The 23,396-nt window shown below is 41.9% G+C and overlaps 1 protein-coding gene across 8 annotated transcripts in view; it reads right to left on the minus strand.

Moving 5' to 3' along the window:
* The window catches only part of TENM1 (teneurin transmembrane protein 1), a 1,357,925-nt gene that overhangs the window by 219,701 nt on the left and 1,114,828 nt on the right, over window positions 1-23,396 (minus strand). For all 8 annotated transcript variants that reach the window (XM_073547613.1, XM_073547619.1, XM_073547618.1 and 5 more), the window contains one exon: window positions 9,522-9,665. In XM_073547613.1, coding sequence (XP_073403714.1) covers window positions 9,522-9,665 — 144 coding nt within the window. The remainder of the gene's footprint in view (window positions 1-9,521; window positions 9,666-23,396) is intronic.

A 23,396-nucleotide genomic window follows, 5' to 3' on the forward strand; every position in this document is an offset into this window, starting at 1 on the left:
AGAATTGAAAGAATTCTCCAAGGAAAAATAAATGAAAAGCCCTCAAACAAGAATTGAAAGACTCTTGGCTGACTATAAAAAGCATTTATAAGCTGTGATACTTGCAAAGGGGGTGCTACTAGGTACTAATCATGCAGGGCACCCAAACTTTTGGATCGGCCCATTTTCCTTTTTGTAATTTTTAAAATTTAAAAAAAACAAATTTTTTTGCTTGCCTAGAATAAAAAGTACCGTATTTTTCGCTTTATAAGACGCACTTTTGTTCCCCCAAATTTTGGGGGAAAGTAGGGGGTGCGTCTTATAATCCGAATATACGGGGGAGGGGGGTGTATATATATATATACTGCAGGGTCCAGGGGAGGTGGGGGCAGCTTTGGAGCGGTGCTGTGAGCTGGTAAAAGCTGTCGGAGGGAGCCTTTGATCTCCTGCTCCCGCTCATATAATATGCACTGCCGCTGTCCATCACCATGGTGCTGAAACCGCACCATGGTGACTGGCTGGGGGAGCGGCGCATATTATATCTGCCTGTGCCCTCCTTTGATCGCACATGATCCCCTGTGTTAGATATCGCCCCCATGCTGCTGCCCATAGTAAAATAAAAAAACTCTTTCCTTACCTCCTCCAGCGCTGATCTCCCGGTGTCTCTGCTGCCGCTGTCATCAGGCATGCAGAGATGACATCACTCTGCTGTGCTGATCACATGACCGGCACTGAGAACCAGGAAGTGGAGGAGGAGCTCAACCACACTGAGGGAGACACGAGGAGGGACAGCACTGAGAAGGTAAGGAAAGAGTTTATTTTACTAAAAGCAGCAGCATGGAGGCGATATCTAACACAGGGGGCCGTGTGTCAGCCACAGGGGGGCCAGTGTGCCAGCCACAGGGGGGCCAGTGTGCCAGCCACAGGGTGATGTGTGCCAGCCACTGGGGGCCGTGTGCCAGCCACTGGGGGCCGTGTGCCAGCCACAGGGGGCCAGTGTGCCAGCCACAGGGTGATGTGTGCCAGCCACAGGGGGATGTGTGCCAGCCACAGGTTGATGTGTGCCAGCCACAGGGGGCCAGTGTGCCAGCCACAGGGTGATGTGTGCCAGCCACAGGGGGCCGTGTGCCAGCCACAGGGTGATGTGTGCCAGCCACAGGGTGATGTGTGCCAGCCACAGGGGGCCGTGTGCCAGCCACAGGGTGATGTGTGCCAGCCACAGGGGGCCGTGTGCCAGACACAGGGTAATGTGTGCCAGCCACAGGGGGCCCGTGTGCCAGCACAAGGGGGCTATATTCAATATAAGGTGGCCATATCCAGATTAAGGGGGCTAATTTTAGGATGGGGGGCTATGAGGGACATATACCCTATATGATTTGTTAGACAGACACTGGCATTATAAGACGGACCCCATTTATTAAAAAATTCTCTATTCCTTCACCACATTTGGGGGTGCGTCTTATAATCAGGTGCGTCTAATAAAGCGAAAAATGTGTCACCTTTAACTTTAGCCCTTCATTTCAACTTCCTTCACTTTTCACAATAAAACTAATTTTGACAGGGGTACCCACATTTTTACATGCCACTGTATATACATTTAAACCAAATAACAGAACTGGCCTATATAAGTCGCACTTCCACCATTGACAGTATGCAAAAAGAATTAAGAAGCAAAAGCAGCAATAGATAAAAAGTTATAGTTTATTAAATATGAAAGACATAAAAAATTCTTAAAAATTCTTAAAAATAGATAAAATGACAGAGACCCCACACATACAGGTAATCTATGAGCCAATGTTCCAAAAGTATAAATAATTACAAAGTAAAAAGGCAAGAGGATAAAACCTACAAACCAATCATATTACCATGTAGAATATCCTTGTAAATGGACATAAATGGATACAGCCATGTGACCAGGTTAGGAAGAGATTCCCCAATGCGCGTATCCCCCTGAAGAAGCTGACATGAATCGCGAACCCATACCCCACTCTACTAAGGTCGTCTCAGAGGAGTATTTGACTTTTTCACTCCCTCAAGACCTGTGGTCCATCTATCTGTTTTACTTGTTATGCCTATTTCATGACTCCTCAGAACTTTATATATTCACATGTGCTAAGGAATTACCTCCTCTTTCATGCTCTACCTTAGGAGCTCTGTGTAACAGCACATGCAAACATCACTCATCCCAACTTGGTGACATGGCTGTATCCATTTAGGTGTCTCCTAGATTTTCATACATTGTCTATGGGAGTATTTTTGCTATTTATAAATACCTCTATTTCCATCTTAAAAGATATTTATGCAAAATATAGATGTTAACCCTTCCAAACACTGTGCTTCTGTCTGGAGTATACTGTATTATCAACCTACAAGGATATTCCACATGGTAATATGATTGCTTTGTAGGTTCAATCCTCCTCCCTTTGTACTTTGTAATTTTTTATACTTTTGAAACATTGGCTCATTGATGACCTCATTGTCACTTAATCTATTTTTAAGATTTTTTTTATGTCTTCTGTATTTAACAATGGAAAACTTTTAATCTATTGCTGCTTTTGCTTCTTAATTCTTTTTGGATACCACTGTATATACAGGAGAGTCACGGTAACTCCTATGTGATTTACACAGCAGTCTCAGTGTTTCCTATGTGATCTATGCAGAAGTATCAATGTAACCTTTGTGATGTATGCAACAGAGTTTCAGTGTATCCAATGTGATGTATACAGCGGTCTCAGTGCTTTCAATGTGATGTATTCAATAGAGTCTCAGGGCATCCTGTGTGATGGATACAGCAGAGTCTCAGTGCATCCTATGTGATGAATACAGCAGCATTTCAGTGCATCCTATGTTATTTAAACAGCAGTCTTAGTATTTCTTGTGTGATTTATATTGAGGATTTATAGTGTTTCCTATGTGATGCATTGCAGAGTCTCAGTGTATACTATGTGACGTGTACACCAGTCTCATTGTATCGTATATAATGTATACACCAATGTGCCAATGTGAGTGTATTTTATGTGATTATATAGGAGTGTCTCAGTGTCTCCTATGTGATATACAGTATATAGCGGAGTCTCTGTGTACTCTATGTAATGTATACAGCAGTGTTTCAATGTATCCTATATGTTATATACAACAGATTTTGGTGTATCCTATGTGATGTATATAAAGCAAAGTTTCTGTGTAGCTGGTGTGATGTATACAGCATTGTCTTAGTGTATCCAATGTGATGAATACAGCAAAGTCTCATTGTATCCAATGTAAAGTAACCGCAGGACGAGACCCCAGAAGGGGGTTGGAGGAAGGCGGGCATGACGCTGGCAGGGAGGAAGTGATGGGGAAGAAAAAAAGGAGAAAAGGAAGGGGGAAGTGACAAGGACAGAGGAGGTTTCAGGGACAACAAACGAACGCAGGGAGGCAAGACATCTTTCTCTTTGACCAGGACGCTGGACAGGAAGAAGCAATGCCAATGGCGGCTCAATCACCAGACCAGGATAGGGATAGCTTCGAGGGGGCCCACCAAGTGTCTTAATTATTAATAAAAGTTGGCAGCTGTGGCCATCATTATCCATACTTGAACGTGTTGTGTATTCTTTGTTAGAAATAGTAAAGGGAGGAATACTTGAACGTGTTGTGTATTCTTTGTTAGAAATAGTAAAGGGGGGAAACGCTGGGGGGAGGGGGGTTGTGAGTGGGGTGACGGTCACGGGAACTTGACCTTTTTCCGAGTCATGCATATAGCATATGGGCAGCACGGTGGCTCAGTGGTTAGCGCTGCAGCCTTGCAGCGCTGGAGTCCTGGATTCGAATCCCACTAAGGACAACATCTGCAAGGAGTTTGTACGTTCTCCCCGTGTTTGCGTGGGTTTCCTCCGGGCACTCCGGTTTCCTCCCACACTCCAAAGACATACTGATAGGGAATTTAGATTGTGAGCCCCATCGGGGACAGTGATGAAAATGTGTGCAAACTGTAAAGCGCTGCAGAATATGTTAGCGCTATATAAAAATAAAGATTATTATTATTATTATAGCAGAGTCTCAGTCTATGCAACTCTACGCTAGGCAGCTTTAGCCTGTCTCACTTACCGTATCACTGCTCTCTTATATAAAGCAGAAACTATAGGACAGATTATGAAACTGTAAATCAATAATCACAGTACAACTTTCATTTTAAAACGAGAAGAATACAAGATCAAAGCTGTAGGACTGATTGCTATGAACAGCAAAGACAGCTTTTTTTTTAGATAATTTCTTAAGTCTTCACTTATTTCTTTATCTGCTTTGGAAGACATATAGAAAAACAGGAAAGATGGAACATTGAGGTATAGAGGAGTCTGAGAGGTGCCACGGGGGAATTAATAGGTGATATCAGTGGAGTCAGAGTGCATGTAGTAGACTAGACTGGTTGTCAGACTGGAGATCATATGACTAAACATCTAAGGTTATGTTTCCACGGTCAGGAAACGCTGCATGTTTGAAGCTGCACATCTGCATCAAATCCTGAGCAAATACTGAGGCAATCCTGACCGTGGAAACATACCATATACTGAAGGGGAATGCATATTAGTAACTGAGGTGGAATTAGACAAATTACACAGCTAGAATATTGATGGTAAGCATTATAATAATTTGTGTGGCCCAACCCTTGGACAATAAAAGCACTGAGGTCCCTTTGATATCTGACCTGCACAGTGGTGGTCCTGGTGACCCATTGTGTCAGATAAAGTGGCGAAGGAGCCATAATGCTTAAAGAGGACCTATCACCACCTTTTAGGTGCTTAACCAGACACATCATGATGAGGTGGCTGAAGATATGAATAAAACATATTCAGTATATATATTTTTTATGTCTCATCTCTGTTGCGGAGATTTAAGCATGCAAACTTTATAGACTAATTTACATTATACAAGAGAAAATATTTGGGGGCGCTAGTGATCCTGTATGGATACCCGCCGCACGACAGGACAACACACCACACTATTGTAAATTAAGATAAGAAATTGTTAAAATGTGTCTGCGCTGAAATATCCACACTCCCCTAAGATCGAACTTATTAGTAGAGCAATAAAATAAAAATGGAAAACAAAACACAACCTATATTTCTGTAATATGAATAGGTCTCATAGAAAAAACATCAAAAAATCACCCCTTTTCAGTCTACCTTAATTGTGTCTATCACGGAGCTATATTCACAGGACAAGGAAGAGACTGCAACCATTTCCTCCAAGCTCAACCGCATCAGAGTTCCATAGCTAGAAAGATTAATATAGAACTGTCCTTGCCGCATGCACAACAAAGTAGCTGAAGGGTGGAGTGGAATGAGTCACTTCCAAAATTAGTTTAATAGAGAACTGTCACGGCCGGTGACAGTCTCTTATATTACTCACTGCTCCCATGGTGCGCCAGCGTTCTTCGCAGCACAATCCACAACGTGGTGCCGTCGGCTGCTGGATAGCTGCAGGACCTTAGTGACGTGAGTAGTCAAGTGGTGGGATCCAATGAATACTACGGACCAATTCCTTCCTACCGGTTTCGGAAGTACACAGCTTCCTTCATCAGGGATGGTCCGTACTAGGAATGGTCATCTTTTAAGTCTGCGGTTCAGGGCTCTCTGTATTAACCCATTCTGCGCTACCTTGTTTTTAATTAAATGCAAAACCTCAACTTCTGAATTGAGTCCCCTCAGGATTAGAGAATCCAAATTAAAAATCCATTGACTTTCTGCACGGGACATTTTCTTAATTAAATCTCCTCTCCTCCGATCTTTCTTAACAATTTGTAAACCAGTTATTATAGCACCAGTAACAGATCCTCCATGGTAATCCATATAATGTTTTGACAATGGAACTTGCGTCTTATGTTTCTCAAATATTCATTTATGCGTACATTAAGTGGGCGTGGGGAGAACAAAATGCCCACTTAATGTACGCAAAAATGAACATTTGAGAAACATAAGTCCTAGTACGGACCATCCCTAATGAAGGAAGCTGTGTACTTCCGAAACCGGTAGGAAGGAATTGGTCCATAGTATTCATTGGATCCCACCATGTGACTACTCACGTCACTAAGGTCCTGCAGCTATCCAGCAGCCGATGGCACCACACTGTGGATTGTGCTGCGAAGAACGCTGGCGCTCCGTGGGAACAGTGAGTAATATAAGAGACTGTCACCGGCCGGGACAGTTCTCTATTAATCTAATTTTGGAAGTGACTCATTCCACTCCACCCTTCAGCTACTTTGTTGTGCATGCGGCAAGGACAGTTCTATATTAATCTTCCTAGCTATGGAACTCTGATGCGATTGAGCTTGGAGGAAATGGTTGCAGTCTCTTCCTTGTCCTGTGAATATAGCTCCGTGATAGACACAATTAAGGTAGAGTGAAAAGGGGTGATTTTTTGAAGTTATTTCTATGAGACCTATTCATATTACAGAATTATAGGTTGTGCTTTGTTTTCCATTTTTATTTTATTGCTCTACCAATAAGTTCGATCTTAGGGGAGTGTGGATATTTCAGCGCAAACACATTTTAACAATAATTTACATTATAACCAGGGGGGAAAGTGCCAAATATTTTTTGATTACTTTTTTCCAAGTATGACATTGCCTAATCATAAGCAGGATGTGTCTGAAATGACCCCAGGTACTTATGCATGTATTCCAGGTATCGAAGAATAATACGAATCAATGTACAGCGCTAATGTGAAAAACCCTAATCACACACTGCAGCTCTCATCTCACAGGATGACAGCACCGTAAGATGAGAGCTGTAGTTTAAAAGCTATGCTTGTCACATGCAATGCTCTGCATCAGTCCTCTACATTGTTTCCCACTGCGTGGAATAGAGGGAGAGCAGTGTTTGTAATGAAACACAGCTCTGCTATCCTCCCCCTGCACAGTAGTCGCTGGCAGTTAGATTTGTATGACCTGGTTAGTCATGATTTTTAACATATTACACAGAGAAAGCCGATTCTGACATTCTTTGATAGTGTTCTCTGTCTTTCCCTATATATGGCGCCTCCTGCTTATGATAAGGCAACAACATACAGAGGCAAAAAAGTAAGTGAAGCAGCTAGAAACTAGCATATAAATTTTATAAGCTAACATCTCCGCTACAGAAATGAAAAATAAAAAAATGAAATATCAGTGTTTTTTCTTATGTAAAAAACAACTTCATGTTATCAGGTTTTGTAAAAGATTTTGCACTGTTTGCCTGAAACAGACTCTGTGGTACACTGTTTATTGCTGGCTGCAGAATGGGTTAGCTGAGAATCTATCTGTGAGCTCATTCTAACAGCTTGATGGAGGAGATTGTAACCCTTAGGCTGGTTTCACACTTGCGCTGCACAGACCTGCGTGGGTCTGCGTACGGCCGCTGCTAAGCTCCGTCCCTGCCACGCCTCCTCCTGTTAGCTCCGCCTATGGGTGCATGACGCTGCATGCGACCTGCATACCCTATCTTTAGCATTGGGTATGCAGGCCATGCGCAGGTATGTGTTCTTTTGGCAGTGCGCCGAACGCACCAAAATGCAACACGTTGCATAGGGTACGCAGGTGTGAAACCAGCCTAATCTGTACTTTACTAGGTTCTTCTCATCTGATTTATGACCAAAGCCCACATTAAAGTTGAATAAAGCCAGGAAATAAAGAGTCAATGAAAACCAAACTGTGCAACATTTTTAACGAAACTCAATTGCAAAAATAGTTTTTAGCCCTAAACACATGCATTACAGTAAAGATAAAACATGTCCCCAATGGTGGATACAGTTTGCTAGCATTTTGACTTCCACATTTCCAGCTTACATGATTCGTGAGCGTCTGTCTCTCAGGTATTGCTTCTATTTTTTCATCTTATCATAGTAGCACTTAATTAAGGTCATTTACCCACCACAGACAATTGATATAGAAAAAAATCCATCGTCATCCTAAAATTGTCACAAATTTCCCATGGAGTGAAATGGTTCTTGACTGTGATGATTTATGGCACCTGCATCGAGGTTGCAGGAATCTTAATCACTTATTTTTTACATACCGGCAAAAAATGATATGAAAATGAATGTAACAGCGAAGCTGTAATGTTTCAGTTGTTACCTAAGTCCTAGATGATTTTTCCATGGATGAATAAATATCCAGAAATGAAATGTGATTTTCTTCTTGAACTTTTAAAGCATTATTCACATTTAATAACATTTTCACAGTTTTAATCTGAAGTTTTATAACTTTTATTTACAGTAGCCATATTGTTTCATGATATACTATATTGCATTTTTATGACACTGGACTAAACATTTATTGTTATTATCATATGTCAATCTGTAGCGGTAGATAATGTTTGCACATATCTCAACATTGCATAGAATGTCATTCTATACTTAATGTTAGGTTTTTTGTGTGTTTTAAAGTAGTTTTCTGGTTTTCATTTTAACACCTCAAAGATGTTGAATATTGAAAATAAGAAATCATCATTACTTACCTCCTGTAACTCCAGTGCTGCCTGACAGTCCTAGATATGGCTGCAATGGTAGCTTCATAAAAAGAGCATGTGATCAGTGTTTAGCACTTTAGTGCCGTCACCGTAGACATGGTGGCCAAGCTGAGTGATTGGCTGCAGCGCGCACATCATGTTGGTCAATAGGCCTATACATGTTCCTGATGTTAAGGCCATAATATAGGCCAACAATGGGACTAATTCTACTCTGTCAATCTTTTAGAATGCTCAGTTTACTTAATTTAAAGAGCTTGTCTCATCTTCCTTCTTCAGGAATCCACCCCTTCTCTGCCTTCCAACTTCCTACTTGCTGGGGAGCACTGTGTTTCTGAAGATTGACAATTCAGACCAACGACACTGGTCCGAATTGAACATTTTCCCACTTTGTTAGCAATAGCAGCTTTGCCACTGCAGCATGGGAGGAGCACATGGGGACTGAAGCTGGCTGAATTCAGTGATCTGACCAGCTTCAGAGCTGAGCTCTCAGGTTCTTAATAGTGATGAGCGAGTATACTCGTTGCTTGGGTTTTCCCGAGCATGCTCAGGTGTCCTCCGAGCATTTTGGCGTCCTCGGAGATTTAGTTTTCGTTGTCTCAACTGCATGATTTGCGACTGCTAGACAGCCTGAATACATGTGGGAATTCCCTAACAAACAGGCATTCCACACATGTATTCCATCTGTCTAGCAGTTGCAAATCATGCAGATGAGACAATGAAAACTAAATCTCTGAGCACGCCAAAATGCTTGGAGACCACCTGTGCATGCTCGGGAAAACCCGAGCAATGAGTATACTCGCTCATCACTAGTTCTAAACAATAAGGACTGTAAGCGGCATGCACTCCTTGCCTTGGTTTCTTGGAGAACGCAGGGTGGCCTGTAACCTAAGTAGTGAGCTGCACTCAACAAAGGTAAAAATCCTTTTGTTCCTGGTTAAATTGTAAAGTTGCTTGTTTTTAGAAATGTGCCCATAAATGGAGATGCAGCAATCCCTTTAACTATTTCTGAATATTCCCAGGTACTCATGATTAATGTTACACAAATAACTTTTTTCTTACCATTATGAGAATTTAGTATATGATGTTTGTTAAAGGTCCACCCTCCGAGATTTGAAGAATCCATCTCAAAGCCTTGCAAGGTGACTGTCCTCCGTTCCCATAATACAAGGTCTGGGCACGACTCATATTCATATCCAACCGACACTGCCACACAGGAAAATAAATGGTTGAAATACATTTTCTGCCAGTTATGCATTTGATTATTTTGCAAAATTTCATCAGATGTTCAGGTAAGTAGATCAGTCAAATCTCAGATCTGATGACTCCAAATGACAGCTGAATAATACAAGTATAAATCACTGAAGTTTGTATGTCTTTATGAAGAATTTCTGATACTTTACTTTTTAGCCGGCTGACATGTTATCTTCAAATGAAAAAGCAGCCAAAGTAAATTGCCTCTATTACTGTTTGCCTAAAGCGCAGAAAAAGTCATATTTCAGCTCATGAAATGCTGAAAGCACAAAATAACTTATGGATAGATTAATCCTTGCCTGTACTGTGCAAGCGTACAGTCCAATTTGGTGATCAAGAACTCCTTAGCAAAGAGTCAGTCCAGTAGTTATTAAATGATCATCCCGCTTGTCAGGAATGAATAAATGGATGCCTTTCCTTCAAGATCTCTCATGCAACATTTGTATATACAGTATATAACTTATTTTATGACATTGTTTAGAAAAATATTATTGTATATTCCCTCTTTATTTGTATGCAGTAACCAAATCCTATGCACTTTCATGATAAGTTATAAAATGACTGATGTCTAAATGGAAGGAAAAATTACCTCTAGGATTGAGATTCTGATTTGGCTTGTATCCTAAGTCATATTGCAAGACTCGTTAAAGGGTTGATTGTGACTTGTAGGATCGCTACTACCAATAGGTGGCGCTGTAGAGTAAAAGTCCTCTTTCTTTCTGAAGAGGCAATTTGCATATTATTTTCCCAGAGGAGCATTGCACGGTGAATAAGCCTCCTTACCTTGACAAGCCACAGCTGGCATGTCACTCTCCGCAAGGAGAAACCTTACCTCGTAGACCTCAGTCCAGAGCCTCTCACCTAGCCAAATCAGATCTCATACTTTGCACTGACGAGAGCCAATAGCTCGAAGCACCGTGTCTGCAAATTGAGATTCTGATTTGGCTTGTATCCTAAGTCATATTGCAAGACTCCTTAAAGGGTTGATTGTGACTTGTAGGATCGCTACTACTACTAATAGGTGGCGCTGTAGAGTAAAAGTCCTCTTTCTTTCTGAAGAGGCAAATTGCATACTCTAGGATTTAATAAATTATTACTTTTATTGATAAATTGAGACATGTGATGCCTGTGACAGACAATTTTGTATGTAGACCCTTACACATACTATACTCATATACAAAAAAAATTGATTTCCAGCCACCAAACAACTACAAACCCGTCACAACAGCTGCACAGCAATCATGATGTAAGGCATTGAAAAAAAAAAGTTGTGCAAAGTATGGGTATTAGGTTGCAGAGCAGGGGAACCAAAAGGGATTGATTGATAGGTTTGTTGGAAAAAATTCATATCACCTTGGACTTTATTCATTTTAATTCAAGGTCATTCTGGGGTTGGTAGTCAAGAGGGTGTTTTTAACCAATGATTGACAGAAATTTTTGTATGCACAGTAATACAAGGAAGGAAGCCAATCACTGATTAGGACCATTCCCTTAGGACCACCCCTGCTTAGCTCAAAATGACTATAATGTGTATTTTAGTCATTGAGATCTCTGCTCATTCTGGCTTAAGCAGGGTTGGTCCTAAAGGGGTAATCCTAATCGTGATTGGCTTCCTTCCCTGAGCTATTGAATTGCTTCCCACAAATCTATATGCCATTCTGCTCAGCTCTTCCTGCTCTATAAGAAGATACCTGTTATGACTGAGCATTACACTCACAAAGAGATGAACAAACCAGGGGAGATGTTAAACCTGCACACCTCAGGGTTATATACAGACTATGCAAATCCCTAACCTTACGCTGATATGTCCCTGCCTGACCACAGAGGTTGGCAGCATAAAATTACACAATAGTGCCCCCCACTCAACGTCGGCTGACCTGACTCTGAGTGTCCTTAACTCCTTAATGTCCAATGACGGACACAGTCCGTCAATGGAGTTCTCCCCTGCTTTGATGAGGGCTCCGGCGCTGAGCCCGTATCAAAGCCGGGACATGTTAGCTGTTTTGAACAGCTGACATGTGCCCGCAATAGGCGCAGGTGGAATCGCGATCCACCTGCACCTATTAACCCGTTAAACGCCGCTGTCAAACGCTGACAATGGCGTTTAACCAGAGCTTCCGGCCGCCGGGCCGGAAATGAGGTCATCGCTGACCCCGTCACGTGAGGAGACCTCTATGATTGCTGATGCCGCTTTGCTATGAGCGCCAACCGGTGGTCGGCGCTCATAGCTATGCAGTAATTCTGCTACATATGGGCGATCTGCTCATCGCCTATATGTAGCAGAGCCGATCAAGTATGGCAGGCTTCTAGCCTCCCATGGAGGCTATTGAAGCATGACAAAATAAAAAAAAAGTATTTTAATAAATATGAAAAAAATAAAAAAAATATAAAAAGTTCAAATCACCCCCCTTTTGCCCTATTCAAAATAAAACAATAAAAAAAAGTTACACTTACACATATTTGGTATCGCCAGGTTCAGAATCGCCCAATCTATCAATAAAAAAAGCATTAACCCGATCGCTAAACAGCGTAGTGAGAAAAAAAATCAAAACCCCAGAATTACATTTTTTTTTATCTCTGTGACAATGCATTAAAATGCAATAACGGGTGATCACTAGAGTTGAGCGATACTGTCCGATACTTCAAAGTATCGTATCGGATGGTATCGGCCGATCTTTAAAAAAAGTATCGGTATCGCCGATTCCGATACCGGAAGTCCCATTCAAGTCTATGGGACTTCCGGTATCGGAATAAGAAAAACCCTTTCCTGCCCTTGTACAGCCTCTCTGGGGTCTGTACGGGCCTTTCGGGGGGCTGTGCCGGCCTGCCAGGGGGTCTGTGCAGGCTCCGGTGGTCTGTGCCGGCCTGCTGGTGGTCTGTGCAGGCTCCGGGGGGCTGTGCCGGCCTGCCGGGGGGCTGTGCCGGCCTGCCGGGGGCTGTGCCGGCCTGCCGGGGGGCTGTGCAGGCTACGGGGGGCTGTGCCGGCCTGCCGGGGGGCTGTGCCGGCCTGCCGGGGGGCTGTGCCGGCCTGCCGGTGGTCTGTGCAGGCTCCGGGGGTCTGTGCAGGCATCGTCCGATGGGACTACAAGTCCCATCGGGCGATGCCTGCTACCATGACAGTGATTGACACATTAGCCAATGATGGGACAGTAGTAGTCCCATCATCCGGCTAATGTGTTAAATGTAAAAAAAAAATAAAAAAAAAATTACATGCTACATACATACAACATGCATATTACATACATGCTACATTCATACTACATACTACATACATGCTACATTCATACTACATAAATACTACATGCAACATACATACTACATATATACTACATGCATGCTACATACATACTGCATGCTACATACATACCACATATATACTACATACATACTACATGCATGCTACATGCATGCTACATGCTACATACATAACACATATATACTACATGCATGCTACATACATACTACATGCTACATGCATACTACATATATACTACATGCATGCTACATACTACATGCTACATACATACTACATATATACTACATGCATGCTACATACATACTGCATGCTACATGCATGCTACATACATACTACATACATACTACATGCTACATACATACTACATATATACTACATACATACTACATACATACTACATGCATGCTACATGCATGCTACATACATAACACATATATACTACATGCATGCTACATACATACTACATGCTACATACATACCATATACATACTACATGCATGCTACATACATACTACATGCATGCTACATACATACTACATGCTACATACATACTACATATATACTACATGCATGCTACATACATACTACATGCTACATACATACTACATGCATGCTACATACTACATGCTACATACATACTACATATATACTACATGCATGCTACATACATACTACATGCTACATACATACCACATACATACTACATATATACTACATGCATGCTACATACATACTGCATGCTACATGCATGCTACATACATACTACATACATACTACATGCTACATACATACCACATATATACTACATACATACAATACATTCATACAATACATACATAGACATACAGTACATATAACATAGAGTAACATACTTACCAATACTTGTCACATTGTTCCCCGAAGCCATTGTCTTTTCCGGAATAAATATTAACATAACAAACCACAAAAATACTCACCCACGATCCGAAGCAGTCCACGAGTGTGTCCCACGACGATCTTGGGTAGAGAACTGCAGCATCAGCTGTTGCTGCCGTTCTCTACGGGCTGCAGGAATCCAATGACGGAAGGTAGGTATCCTTCCGCACTGTATTCCTCCGCCACTTAAAAAAAAAAAAGTCCCTAGTCTCACTTTATGCCATTGCTGTGTGGGAAATTCCCACGCAGCAATGGCATAAAGTGAGACTAGGGACTTTTTTTTTTTTAAGTGGTGGAGGAATACAGTGCGGAAGGATACCTACCTTCCGTCATTGGATTCCTGCAGCCCGTAGAGAACGGCAGCATCATCTGATGCTGCAGTTCTCTACCCAAGATCGTCGTGGGACACACTCGTGGACTGCTTCGGATCGTGGGTGAGTATTTTTGTGGTTTGTTATGTTAATATTTATTCCGGAAAAGACAATGGCTTCGGGGAACAATGTGACAAGTATTGGTAAGTATGTTACTCTATGTTATATGTACTGTATGTCTATGTATGTATTGCATGAATGTATTGTATGTATGTAGTATATATGTGGTATGTATGTAGCATGTAGTATGTATGTAGTATGTATGTAGCATGCATGTAGCATGTAGTATGTATGTAGCATGCATGTAGTATATATGTAGTATGTATGTAGCATGCATGTAGTATATATGTAGCATGTATGTAGTATGTATGTGGTATGTATGTAGCATGTAGTATGTATGTAGCATGCATGTAGTATATATGTAGTATGTATGTAGCATGTAGTATGTATGTAGCATGCATGTAGTATGTATGTAGCATGCATGTAGTATGTATGTAGTATGTATGTAGTATGTATGTAGTATATATGTAGTATGTATGTAGCATGTAGTATGTATGTAGCATGCATGTAGTATATATGTAGTATGTATGTAGCATGCATGTAGTATGTATGTAGCATGCATGCAGTATGTATGTAGCATGTATGTAGTATGTATGTAGTATATATGTAGTATGTATGTAGCATGTAGTATGTATGTAGCATGCATGTAGTATATATGTAGTATGTATGTAGCATGCATGTAGTATGTATGTAGTATGTATGTAGTATGTATGTAGCATGCAGTATGTATGTAGCATGTATGTAGTATGTATGTAGTATATATGTAGTATGTATGTAGCATGCATGTAGTATGTATGTAGTATATATGTAGTATGTATGTAGCATGTAGTATGTATGTAGCATGCATGTAGTATGTATGTAGTATATATGTAGTATGTATGTAGCATGTAGTATGTATGTAGCATGCATGTAGTATATATGTAGTATGTATGTAGCATGCATGTAGTATGTATGTAGTATGTATGTAGTATGTATGTAGCATGCAGTATGTATGTAGCATGTATGTAGTATGTATGTAGTATATATGTAGTATGTATGTAGCATGCATGTAGTATGTATGTAGCATGTAGTATGTATGTAGCATGCATGTAGTATGTAGCATGTATGTAGTATGTATGTAGCATGTATGTAGTATGTATGTAGCATGTAGTATGTATGTAGCATGCATGTAGTATGTATGTAGTATTTTTTTTTTTTAACATTTAACACATTAGCCGGATGATGGGACTACTACTGTCCCATCATTGGCTAATGTGTCAATCACTGTCATGGTAGCAGGCATCGCCCGATGGGACTTGTAGTCCCATCGGACGATGCTTGCACAGACCCCCGGACATCAGCACAGCCCCCCGGCAGGCCGGCACAGCCCCCCACAGGGTGCACAGACCACCGGCAGGCCGGCACAGCCCCCCGGCAGGCCGGTACAGACCCCGGGCAGTCCACACAGCCCCCCGGCAGGCCGGCACAGCCCCCCGGCAGGCCGGCAGAGACCCCCGGAAGGCCCGAAATGACGGCGCATCATGATGCGCACACACCGCGCATCATGATGACGTCAGGCCGTCAATCAACTGAACTTCCGATTCCGATGCCGAATTCCGATATTGAAAAAATATCGGAAGTCGGTATCGGAATTCCGATACAGCAAGTATTGGCCGATACCCGATACTTGCGGTATCGGAATGCTCAACACTAGTGATCACAATTGCCTGCATAAAAGTGGTATCATTAAAAATGTCAGCTCGGCACGCAAAAAATAAGCCCTCACCCGACCCCAGATCACGAAAAATGGAGACGCTACGGGTCTCGGAAAATGGTGTTGCTTTTTTTGTTTTTTTTTAGCAAACTTTGGATTTTTTTTTCACCACTTAGATAAAAAAGAACCTAGACACATTTGGTGTCTATGAACTCGTAATGACCTGGCGAATCATAATGGTGGGTTAGTTTTAGCATTTAGTGAACCTTGCAAAAAAGCCAAGCAAAAAACAAGTGTGGGATTGCACTTTTTTTGCAATTTCACTGCACTTGGAATTTTTTTCCCGTTTTGTAGTACACGACATGGTAAAATCAATGGTGTTGTTCAAAAGTACAACTCGTCCCGCAAATAATAAGCCCTCAAATGGCCATATTGATGGAAAAATAAAAAAGTTATGGCTCTGGGAAGAAAGGGACCGAAAAACAAAAACGCAAAAACGAAAATAACCCCGGTCCTTAAGGGGTTAACTGCACCCTCAACTATACACAGGCAGAGGATGAGAAATAGGGCTAAAGACGTGTTCACACAGTCATACATGAAAGATGGAAGAGAAAGGAACCCAAAAAGAACTTTGGTATACATGAAAACCACCAGACCCTGAATGTAACGAAATGGGTAAAGAGCTTAGAAGGGGCACACAAATAAATCGAAGGAGAAGCAATAAAGAAAACTTCAGCAAGATAATCCTTCACTAGGGAGCTGGGACTCCAAATATCCATGTAACTTGGAATATAGCCAGTAAAGACTGCATGTGCCAGGAGAGTATAAATAGCCTCTTGCCAAGATGTGATAGGACAAACCAAAGCAAGGCAGTGAAAACACCTTCATAGAAGCAACATAGCAAAGCAAAGACAAGAACATTATCAGAAGTTGGACAGAGACAACACAGGCTGTGGTCTAACAGAGAGGGAAACTGACCACATAGCCAGAGATCACTGGATTGTGTCCTGGAGTTGATCCATGACACTACAAATGGATTGCAAAGAATTTCAAAGCTTACAGATACTCTTTACGTTTTATAGCAATTTACCATAGAAATCTGTCAAATATTTATTATGTATGAAAATTATGCTGCATATATAGTAAAGAAAATGTAATTTAAATCTAGAAAGTAAGACCCCATACATCCATACCAGTGATACGACACAGATTACTAGTGAATGTCAACTTAAATTTATTGGGCTTGAAAATTAACTAAGGGCTTTTTCACCACTTGCCTTGTTTTTTCACACATTTTTATCATGGCAAAACATGCAATATTTTACAGTACCTGTAAAGTTAATAATATTTCTGATATCTCATGCACATGCTGCTTATTTTTTCCTTATGGATTTGGACCATATGACAAAAACACTATCTGTAGCATGTCATTTCTTTCAGAGTTTATGTGGCTTTTTTTCACCCATTTAAATGAATGGGGAAAAAACTGGGTAAAAATGCATTACAGTAGAATGCTCATAAAAATAAAGGAAGAACTCAGTAAAAACGTGCATATTTTACAGAGTATTTTGTGTACGCAATCTGGAACAAATACTCACTGTGTGAACAGCCCCTAAAACTGATGGTCAAAACACAATTTTCTATCATAATATTTCAAGTTGGTAATGCTTTTTGAAAGATTATCATTTTTAAAGCTTTCTTAACCCATTCCTGCACATGAGCGTGTTTCAAAGCTGCAATCTTTATGGGAATGCGCAAAAATGAGATGACTTGGCTTCGACAGTCCACATAAAAAGCAAAGCCGCAATGCCAAAACTTTAAGCATTAAGCTAATGATGGGCAAAGCTTGTCATTTAGTTTTATGTCAATGATCTTTTGACTGCTCATTACGAGTTCAGCTTTGCCTTACTGGTCTGCAGCTTATTGGGTTCAATGAAGCCAAAGTGGATTTGAATGTAAGTAAGGGGACACATATATATTTGCAAAGTATGGGAGTTTATTGAGTGGATAATGAAACAATGACATCACATCTCCTCGATTATAGGCTTTGAAAATATGATTTTTATCCGTGTAATTAAAAGAGACATCTAAACCAAGGCATAATTTGTGCTTTATTCTAAGCAGATATAATGGGGAGTAACTTGGGTGGAAACTGTGAAACTGATGAGCTACTGAGAGTTAAGAGGTTAACTTTAATCATCTCGAAAAATGCATCCTTTTTCTTTTTCTGCTAAAGGTTTTTCTGAACTTTAAATGTTATAAGGCCAAGAAAAGCTATTTAAGCTTCTAACATTGAAATGAGCCATAAACATATTGCAGGAATGCTCAGGAGGTGGCAGAAAACAAAGTCTCGAAATGAAATCAGGCTGTTCCCTAGCAGTTAAGGCAGCCACATTAAATTAACTTGAAAAAAAAAAAGAAAAAAAAAAGCATTGATTCTTTTCATGGCTTATTTCCAAATCCTCTATTAATAACTTGACTACCGTTCATTTTCTGATTTCATAACCCATCAATTCATTTTGTGGTGTATGAGAATAACGATTAAGCATTAATCTGAAGGGAACAGGCGCCTTTTGTGCTTTAGTAACCGTACACAGTGTCCAGGATTTTGATGATCAAACATTTGGTTGCACAAGTCGGTTATGCCTAGGAAATTATTTTTATTTTAGTTGTCGTTGAACAGGCTTTTCCTGTGGTTTATTCTGATAGGAAGATGGCTCCAAATGCTATAAACAGATAACTATTGACAGCTCTACAAATAACATTGATCTACATCTTCTGAGAATATACAGTATGCATCTAACAAGACTGTGCCAAAGGTAAGAATGAACCACGTGGACTTAAACTGGACAACTGAAGACTCTACAATGAGAGGACAAGAAGGCCATCGGTAGAAACAATGGCAGACAAGAGACAAGGGAATCAGTGACTTCAAAATATCGTGCCCGATTCATGAAGTGTCTATGCTAGCTTTCTGGCGTAACAAACCTTCATGTGTTGTAAACTTTTTTCACAACTCGGATGTTGCCCCACACATTCCGCGTTTTCATTCTAGTCTTTGTCTTCTTTACCAAAATGGGTGAATTATGGGGGAAAAGGGCTTGGTTATTCACACCCTTCTAATTCATTAAAATTTATGCCGCTTTGGTAATGTAAATTTTGCCAGCAATGTATTCCAGTCCATAACATTTCCGGCAGAAGCACAAGTCAATTCAGAGATGCGGCCAATTCTTTATGTGCCATAAATGAATTAGGTGCATCATACTCCAGCAAGCCCATTCATTAAGACTGGCATGGCGGTATTAACGAATCTGCCCCATAGTCCTATCGTAAATCCAGTTAGATATTTTATTCCCATGAAATGAGAGGCAGTGGAGCATAATTATTAAGCTAAATGTGACAGAATTCTGGGTAATTTGTATAAAAACTGTCTTTCACGCTCATGATTTCCACCATATTTATGGGTTGTTTTGGACATTTTTTACGACTAGTCTAACTAGAGGCTTGACTTTGCTGAAACGGGACATGATTTATCAGTAAAGAGGCATAGCTTAATGTGTGAAACAGTGAGCCAAAAAAATGCACACAAATCGTGGTGCACATTTCTGGCACAAAGTAAACTAAGACAAGGCATTCTTATCATTGGACAAATTTATAAAACAGCATTGATCACTTTAATAAGTTTGGCACATTTTAAGACTGTCTAGTATAGTTTGCACCAATTGGACAATTTTGATAAATATGCCCAAATGCCTTTACATAAAAAAGTGACTGTTGGAATTTGGTCAACCAGTTGAATAAGAATTTACGTATAAAAATGAATATCAACAGGCCATTGTCACTCACTAGAGTTGAGCGAAACGGGTCGAAAAAATTCAAAAGTCGCCGACTTTTGGCAAAGTCGGGTTTCATGAAATGAAACCCGACCCTAGGATGAGGTCGGCCACGAGGTCGGCGACTTACGCGCCAAAGTCGCGTTTCAAAAGTTTCTTTTGCGCTCTTTTTCAGCCAATCAGGATCCACGGACACTGTGGGCAACGTGATGACATAGGCACGGGTCACCACCATCTTTCAGAAGGGCATGCAAGTGATTGGCTTGCTTTGGTGGGCGTCACAGGGGGTATAAAAGGGCGTGCATGCCGACCGCCATCTTACTTCTGCCGATCTTAGTATAGGGAGAGGTTGCTGCTGATTCTGTAGGGAGAGCGTTAGGCAGGGAAGAAGACAAAAAAACTGCTTCTGCTGCTAGCGATTTGGCCTGCACAACACACCAGTCACTGTGTGTGCAGTGCAAGGGGAGGCTATATAGTGGTGTATCAGTGGTGTTGGTTGTTGGGCTGCCTTTTAAGGCTTCCTGACAGGCTGGCATTGCTGTTTACCCACTGCTCCGCAAACTGCTTTTTTAAAAGCAATCCCAATTTTTTTTTTTGTCCTGCTGAGAAGAAAAAAAAACTGCTTCTGCTGCTAGCAATTTGGCCTGCACAACACACCAGTCACTGTGTGTGCAGTGCAAGGGGAGGCTATATAGTGGTGTATCAGTGATGTTGGTTGTTGGGCTGCCTTCTAAGGCTTCCTGACAGGCTGGCATTGCTGTTTACCCACTGCTCCGCAAACTGCTTTTTTAAAAGCAATCCAATCTCCCTTATCCTCTAGTCACTTTTGTCACAGCTGTGCCATCGAGCCTGTCACATAGCGCTCAGATATTCATTGGGCCTCACACAATCCAAAAGTGTCCAGTGTCCAAAAGTGTGTGCAGAGATTCAAAATCTCCCTTATCCTCTAGTCACTTTTGTCACAGCAGTGCCATCGAGCCTGTCACATAGCGCTCAGATATCAGTGGGCCTCACACAATCCAAAAGTGTCCAGTGTCCAAAAGTGTGTGCAGATATTCAAAATCTCCCTTATCCTCTAGTCACTTTTGTCACAGCAGTGCCATTGAGCCTGTCACATAGCGCTCAGATATCAGTGGGCCTCACACAATCCAAAAGTGTCCACTGTCCACAAGTGTGTGCAGAAATTCAAAATCTCCCTTATCCTCTAGTCACTTTTGTCACAGCTGTGCCATCGAGCCTGTCACATAGCGCTCAGATATCAGTGGGCCTCACACAATCCAAAAGTGTCCAGTGTCCAAAAGTGTGTGCAGATATTCAAAATCTCCCTTATCCTATAGTCACTTTTGTCACAGCAGTGCCATCGAGCCTGTCACATAGCGCTCAGATATCAGTGGGCCTCACACAATCCAAAAGTGTCCAGTGTCCAAAAGTGTGTGCAGATATTCAAAATCTCCCTTATCCTCTAGTCACTTTTGTCACAGCAGTGCCATCGAGCCTGTCACATAGCGCTCAGATATCAGTGGGCCTCACACAATCCAAAAGTGTCCAGTGTCCAAAAGTGTGTGCAGATATTCAAAATCTCCCTTATCCTCTAGTCACTTTTGTCACAGCAGTGCCATCGAGCCTGTCACATAGCGCTCAGATATCAGTGGGCCTCACACAATCCAAAAGTGTCCACTGTCCACAAGTGTGTGCAGAAATTCAAAATCTCCCTTATCCTCTAGTCACTTTTGTCACAGCTGTGCCACCGAGCCTGTCACATAGCGCTCAGATATCAGTGGGCCTCACACAATCCAAAAGTGTCCAGTGTCCAAAAGTGTGTGCAGATATTCAAAATCTCCCTTATCCTCTAGTCACTTTTGTCACAGCAGTGCCATCGAGCCTGTCACATAGCGCTCAGATATCAGTGGGCCTCACACAATCCAAAAGTGTCCACTGTCCACAAGTGTGTGCAGAAATTCAAAATCTCCCCTGCCCTATAGACACCTTGTACCTTGTTTTACATTACTATATAGTTTGTTGGATTTTGTCTACATTTCTACCAAAAATGAGGAAGGCTGGTGGAAGAGGCCGTGGAATTGGGTGGGGGTTGGCAGCTGGTAATGATGGTGTTGGTGGTGGATCTGATGGTAGTGGCAAGAGCAAAATAGGACCGAATGCAGGAGGTGCTGACCCTGCGTCATCGTCTGGCTACATAAGGCCTCGAACGCTTCGTTTTCTAGGAGTTGGCAAACCGCTTTTAAAGCCAGAGCATCAGGAAAAAGTTTTGTCTTACATTGCTGACTCAGCCTCCAGCTCTATCGCCTCCTCTTCTTCAGTTGTAAAAAGTAAAAGCGCTGAGTCGTCATTGGAGGCTCATGTTCATGAACCACACCTTTCCTTGTGTCCTTCACCCCAACCAAGATTGAAGGATGACGCAGGCCATACTACTGATTACTCCATGGAGCTGTTTTCACATACCATGCCTGGATTATCAAGTCAAATGGTGAATTACCCAGGCCAAGATGAATCTGACATGGAGTGCACTGATGCACAGCCGCTGATGGATGATTCTGCTGGTACATTCACTCAGAGCACTACATTGTCCTCGCAGTGTACAGAGCCAGATTCTGACCCTGATGAGACTCAGGTGCCCCTTCCCGCACACTATACCACCATACACGGTGACACAGAGGAAGGTGCACATGACATAGAAGAGGAGGTGATGGATGACCCAGTTGTTGACCCAGATTGGCATCCATTGGGGGAAGAGGGTGCTGCTTCCAATAGCTCAGATGAGGAGCATCCACAGCAGACATCGACATCGCAACAGCTGTTTTCTGGCAGGCCCGGAGCACTCCAAAGACAGGTTCCAAACATCAAAAGAGTTGCTGGACAACTTGTCCAGAGGGTCAAAAGATCACAGCGTGCTAGGCCGCAAAATGTCTGCCAAAGTAGGAAGAGTGCAGTGTGGCACTTTTTTGAACAAAATCCTCATGATCAGGCCAAGGTTATCTGTAAGAAGTGCGCAAAGACCTTTAGCCGAGGGAAAAATCTGAAAAATTTGAATACCAGTTGCATGCTTAGACATTTAACCAGCATGCACTTGCAAGCGTGGACACAACACCAAACCTCAAGTGCCACATGTGCAACTGATCACAACGAAGGTAGTCAGCAACGCTACATTGTTTCCCCCACTGTAAGCCCACCGGTTAGCACAGCAGCAAATGTTGAGGTGTCGTTGCAAGACCACAGCAGTCAGGGAATCCCACTGTTATATCAACGAAATACTGATTCTAGGCCATCAGAAAGAACACCAACTCCATCACCATCATCAACCCTCTCTCAGTCCGCCCTGTCCACCGCTACTTCCACCATATGCAGCTCTCAAGTCCAGCTCACCCTCCCAGACACTATGAGTAGGTCAAGAAAGTACTCAGTCTCTCATCCGCGTACACTGGGTTTGAACGCCCACATTGCCAAACTAATCTCTTTTGAGATGATGCCCTTTCGGTTGGTGGAAAGCACAGCTTTCCGCGAACTCATGGCCTATGCAGTACCACGCTATGACCTACC

The sequence above is a fragment of the Dendrobates tinctorius genome, unplaced genomic scaffold, assembly GCF_039654945.1.
Source record: "Dendrobates tinctorius isolate UK_male_01 unplaced genomic scaffold, ASM3965494v1 ptg000154l, whole genome shotgun sequence".
Lineage (NCBI taxonomy): Eukaryota > Metazoa > Chordata > Amphibia > Anura > Dendrobatidae > Dendrobates > Dendrobates tinctorius.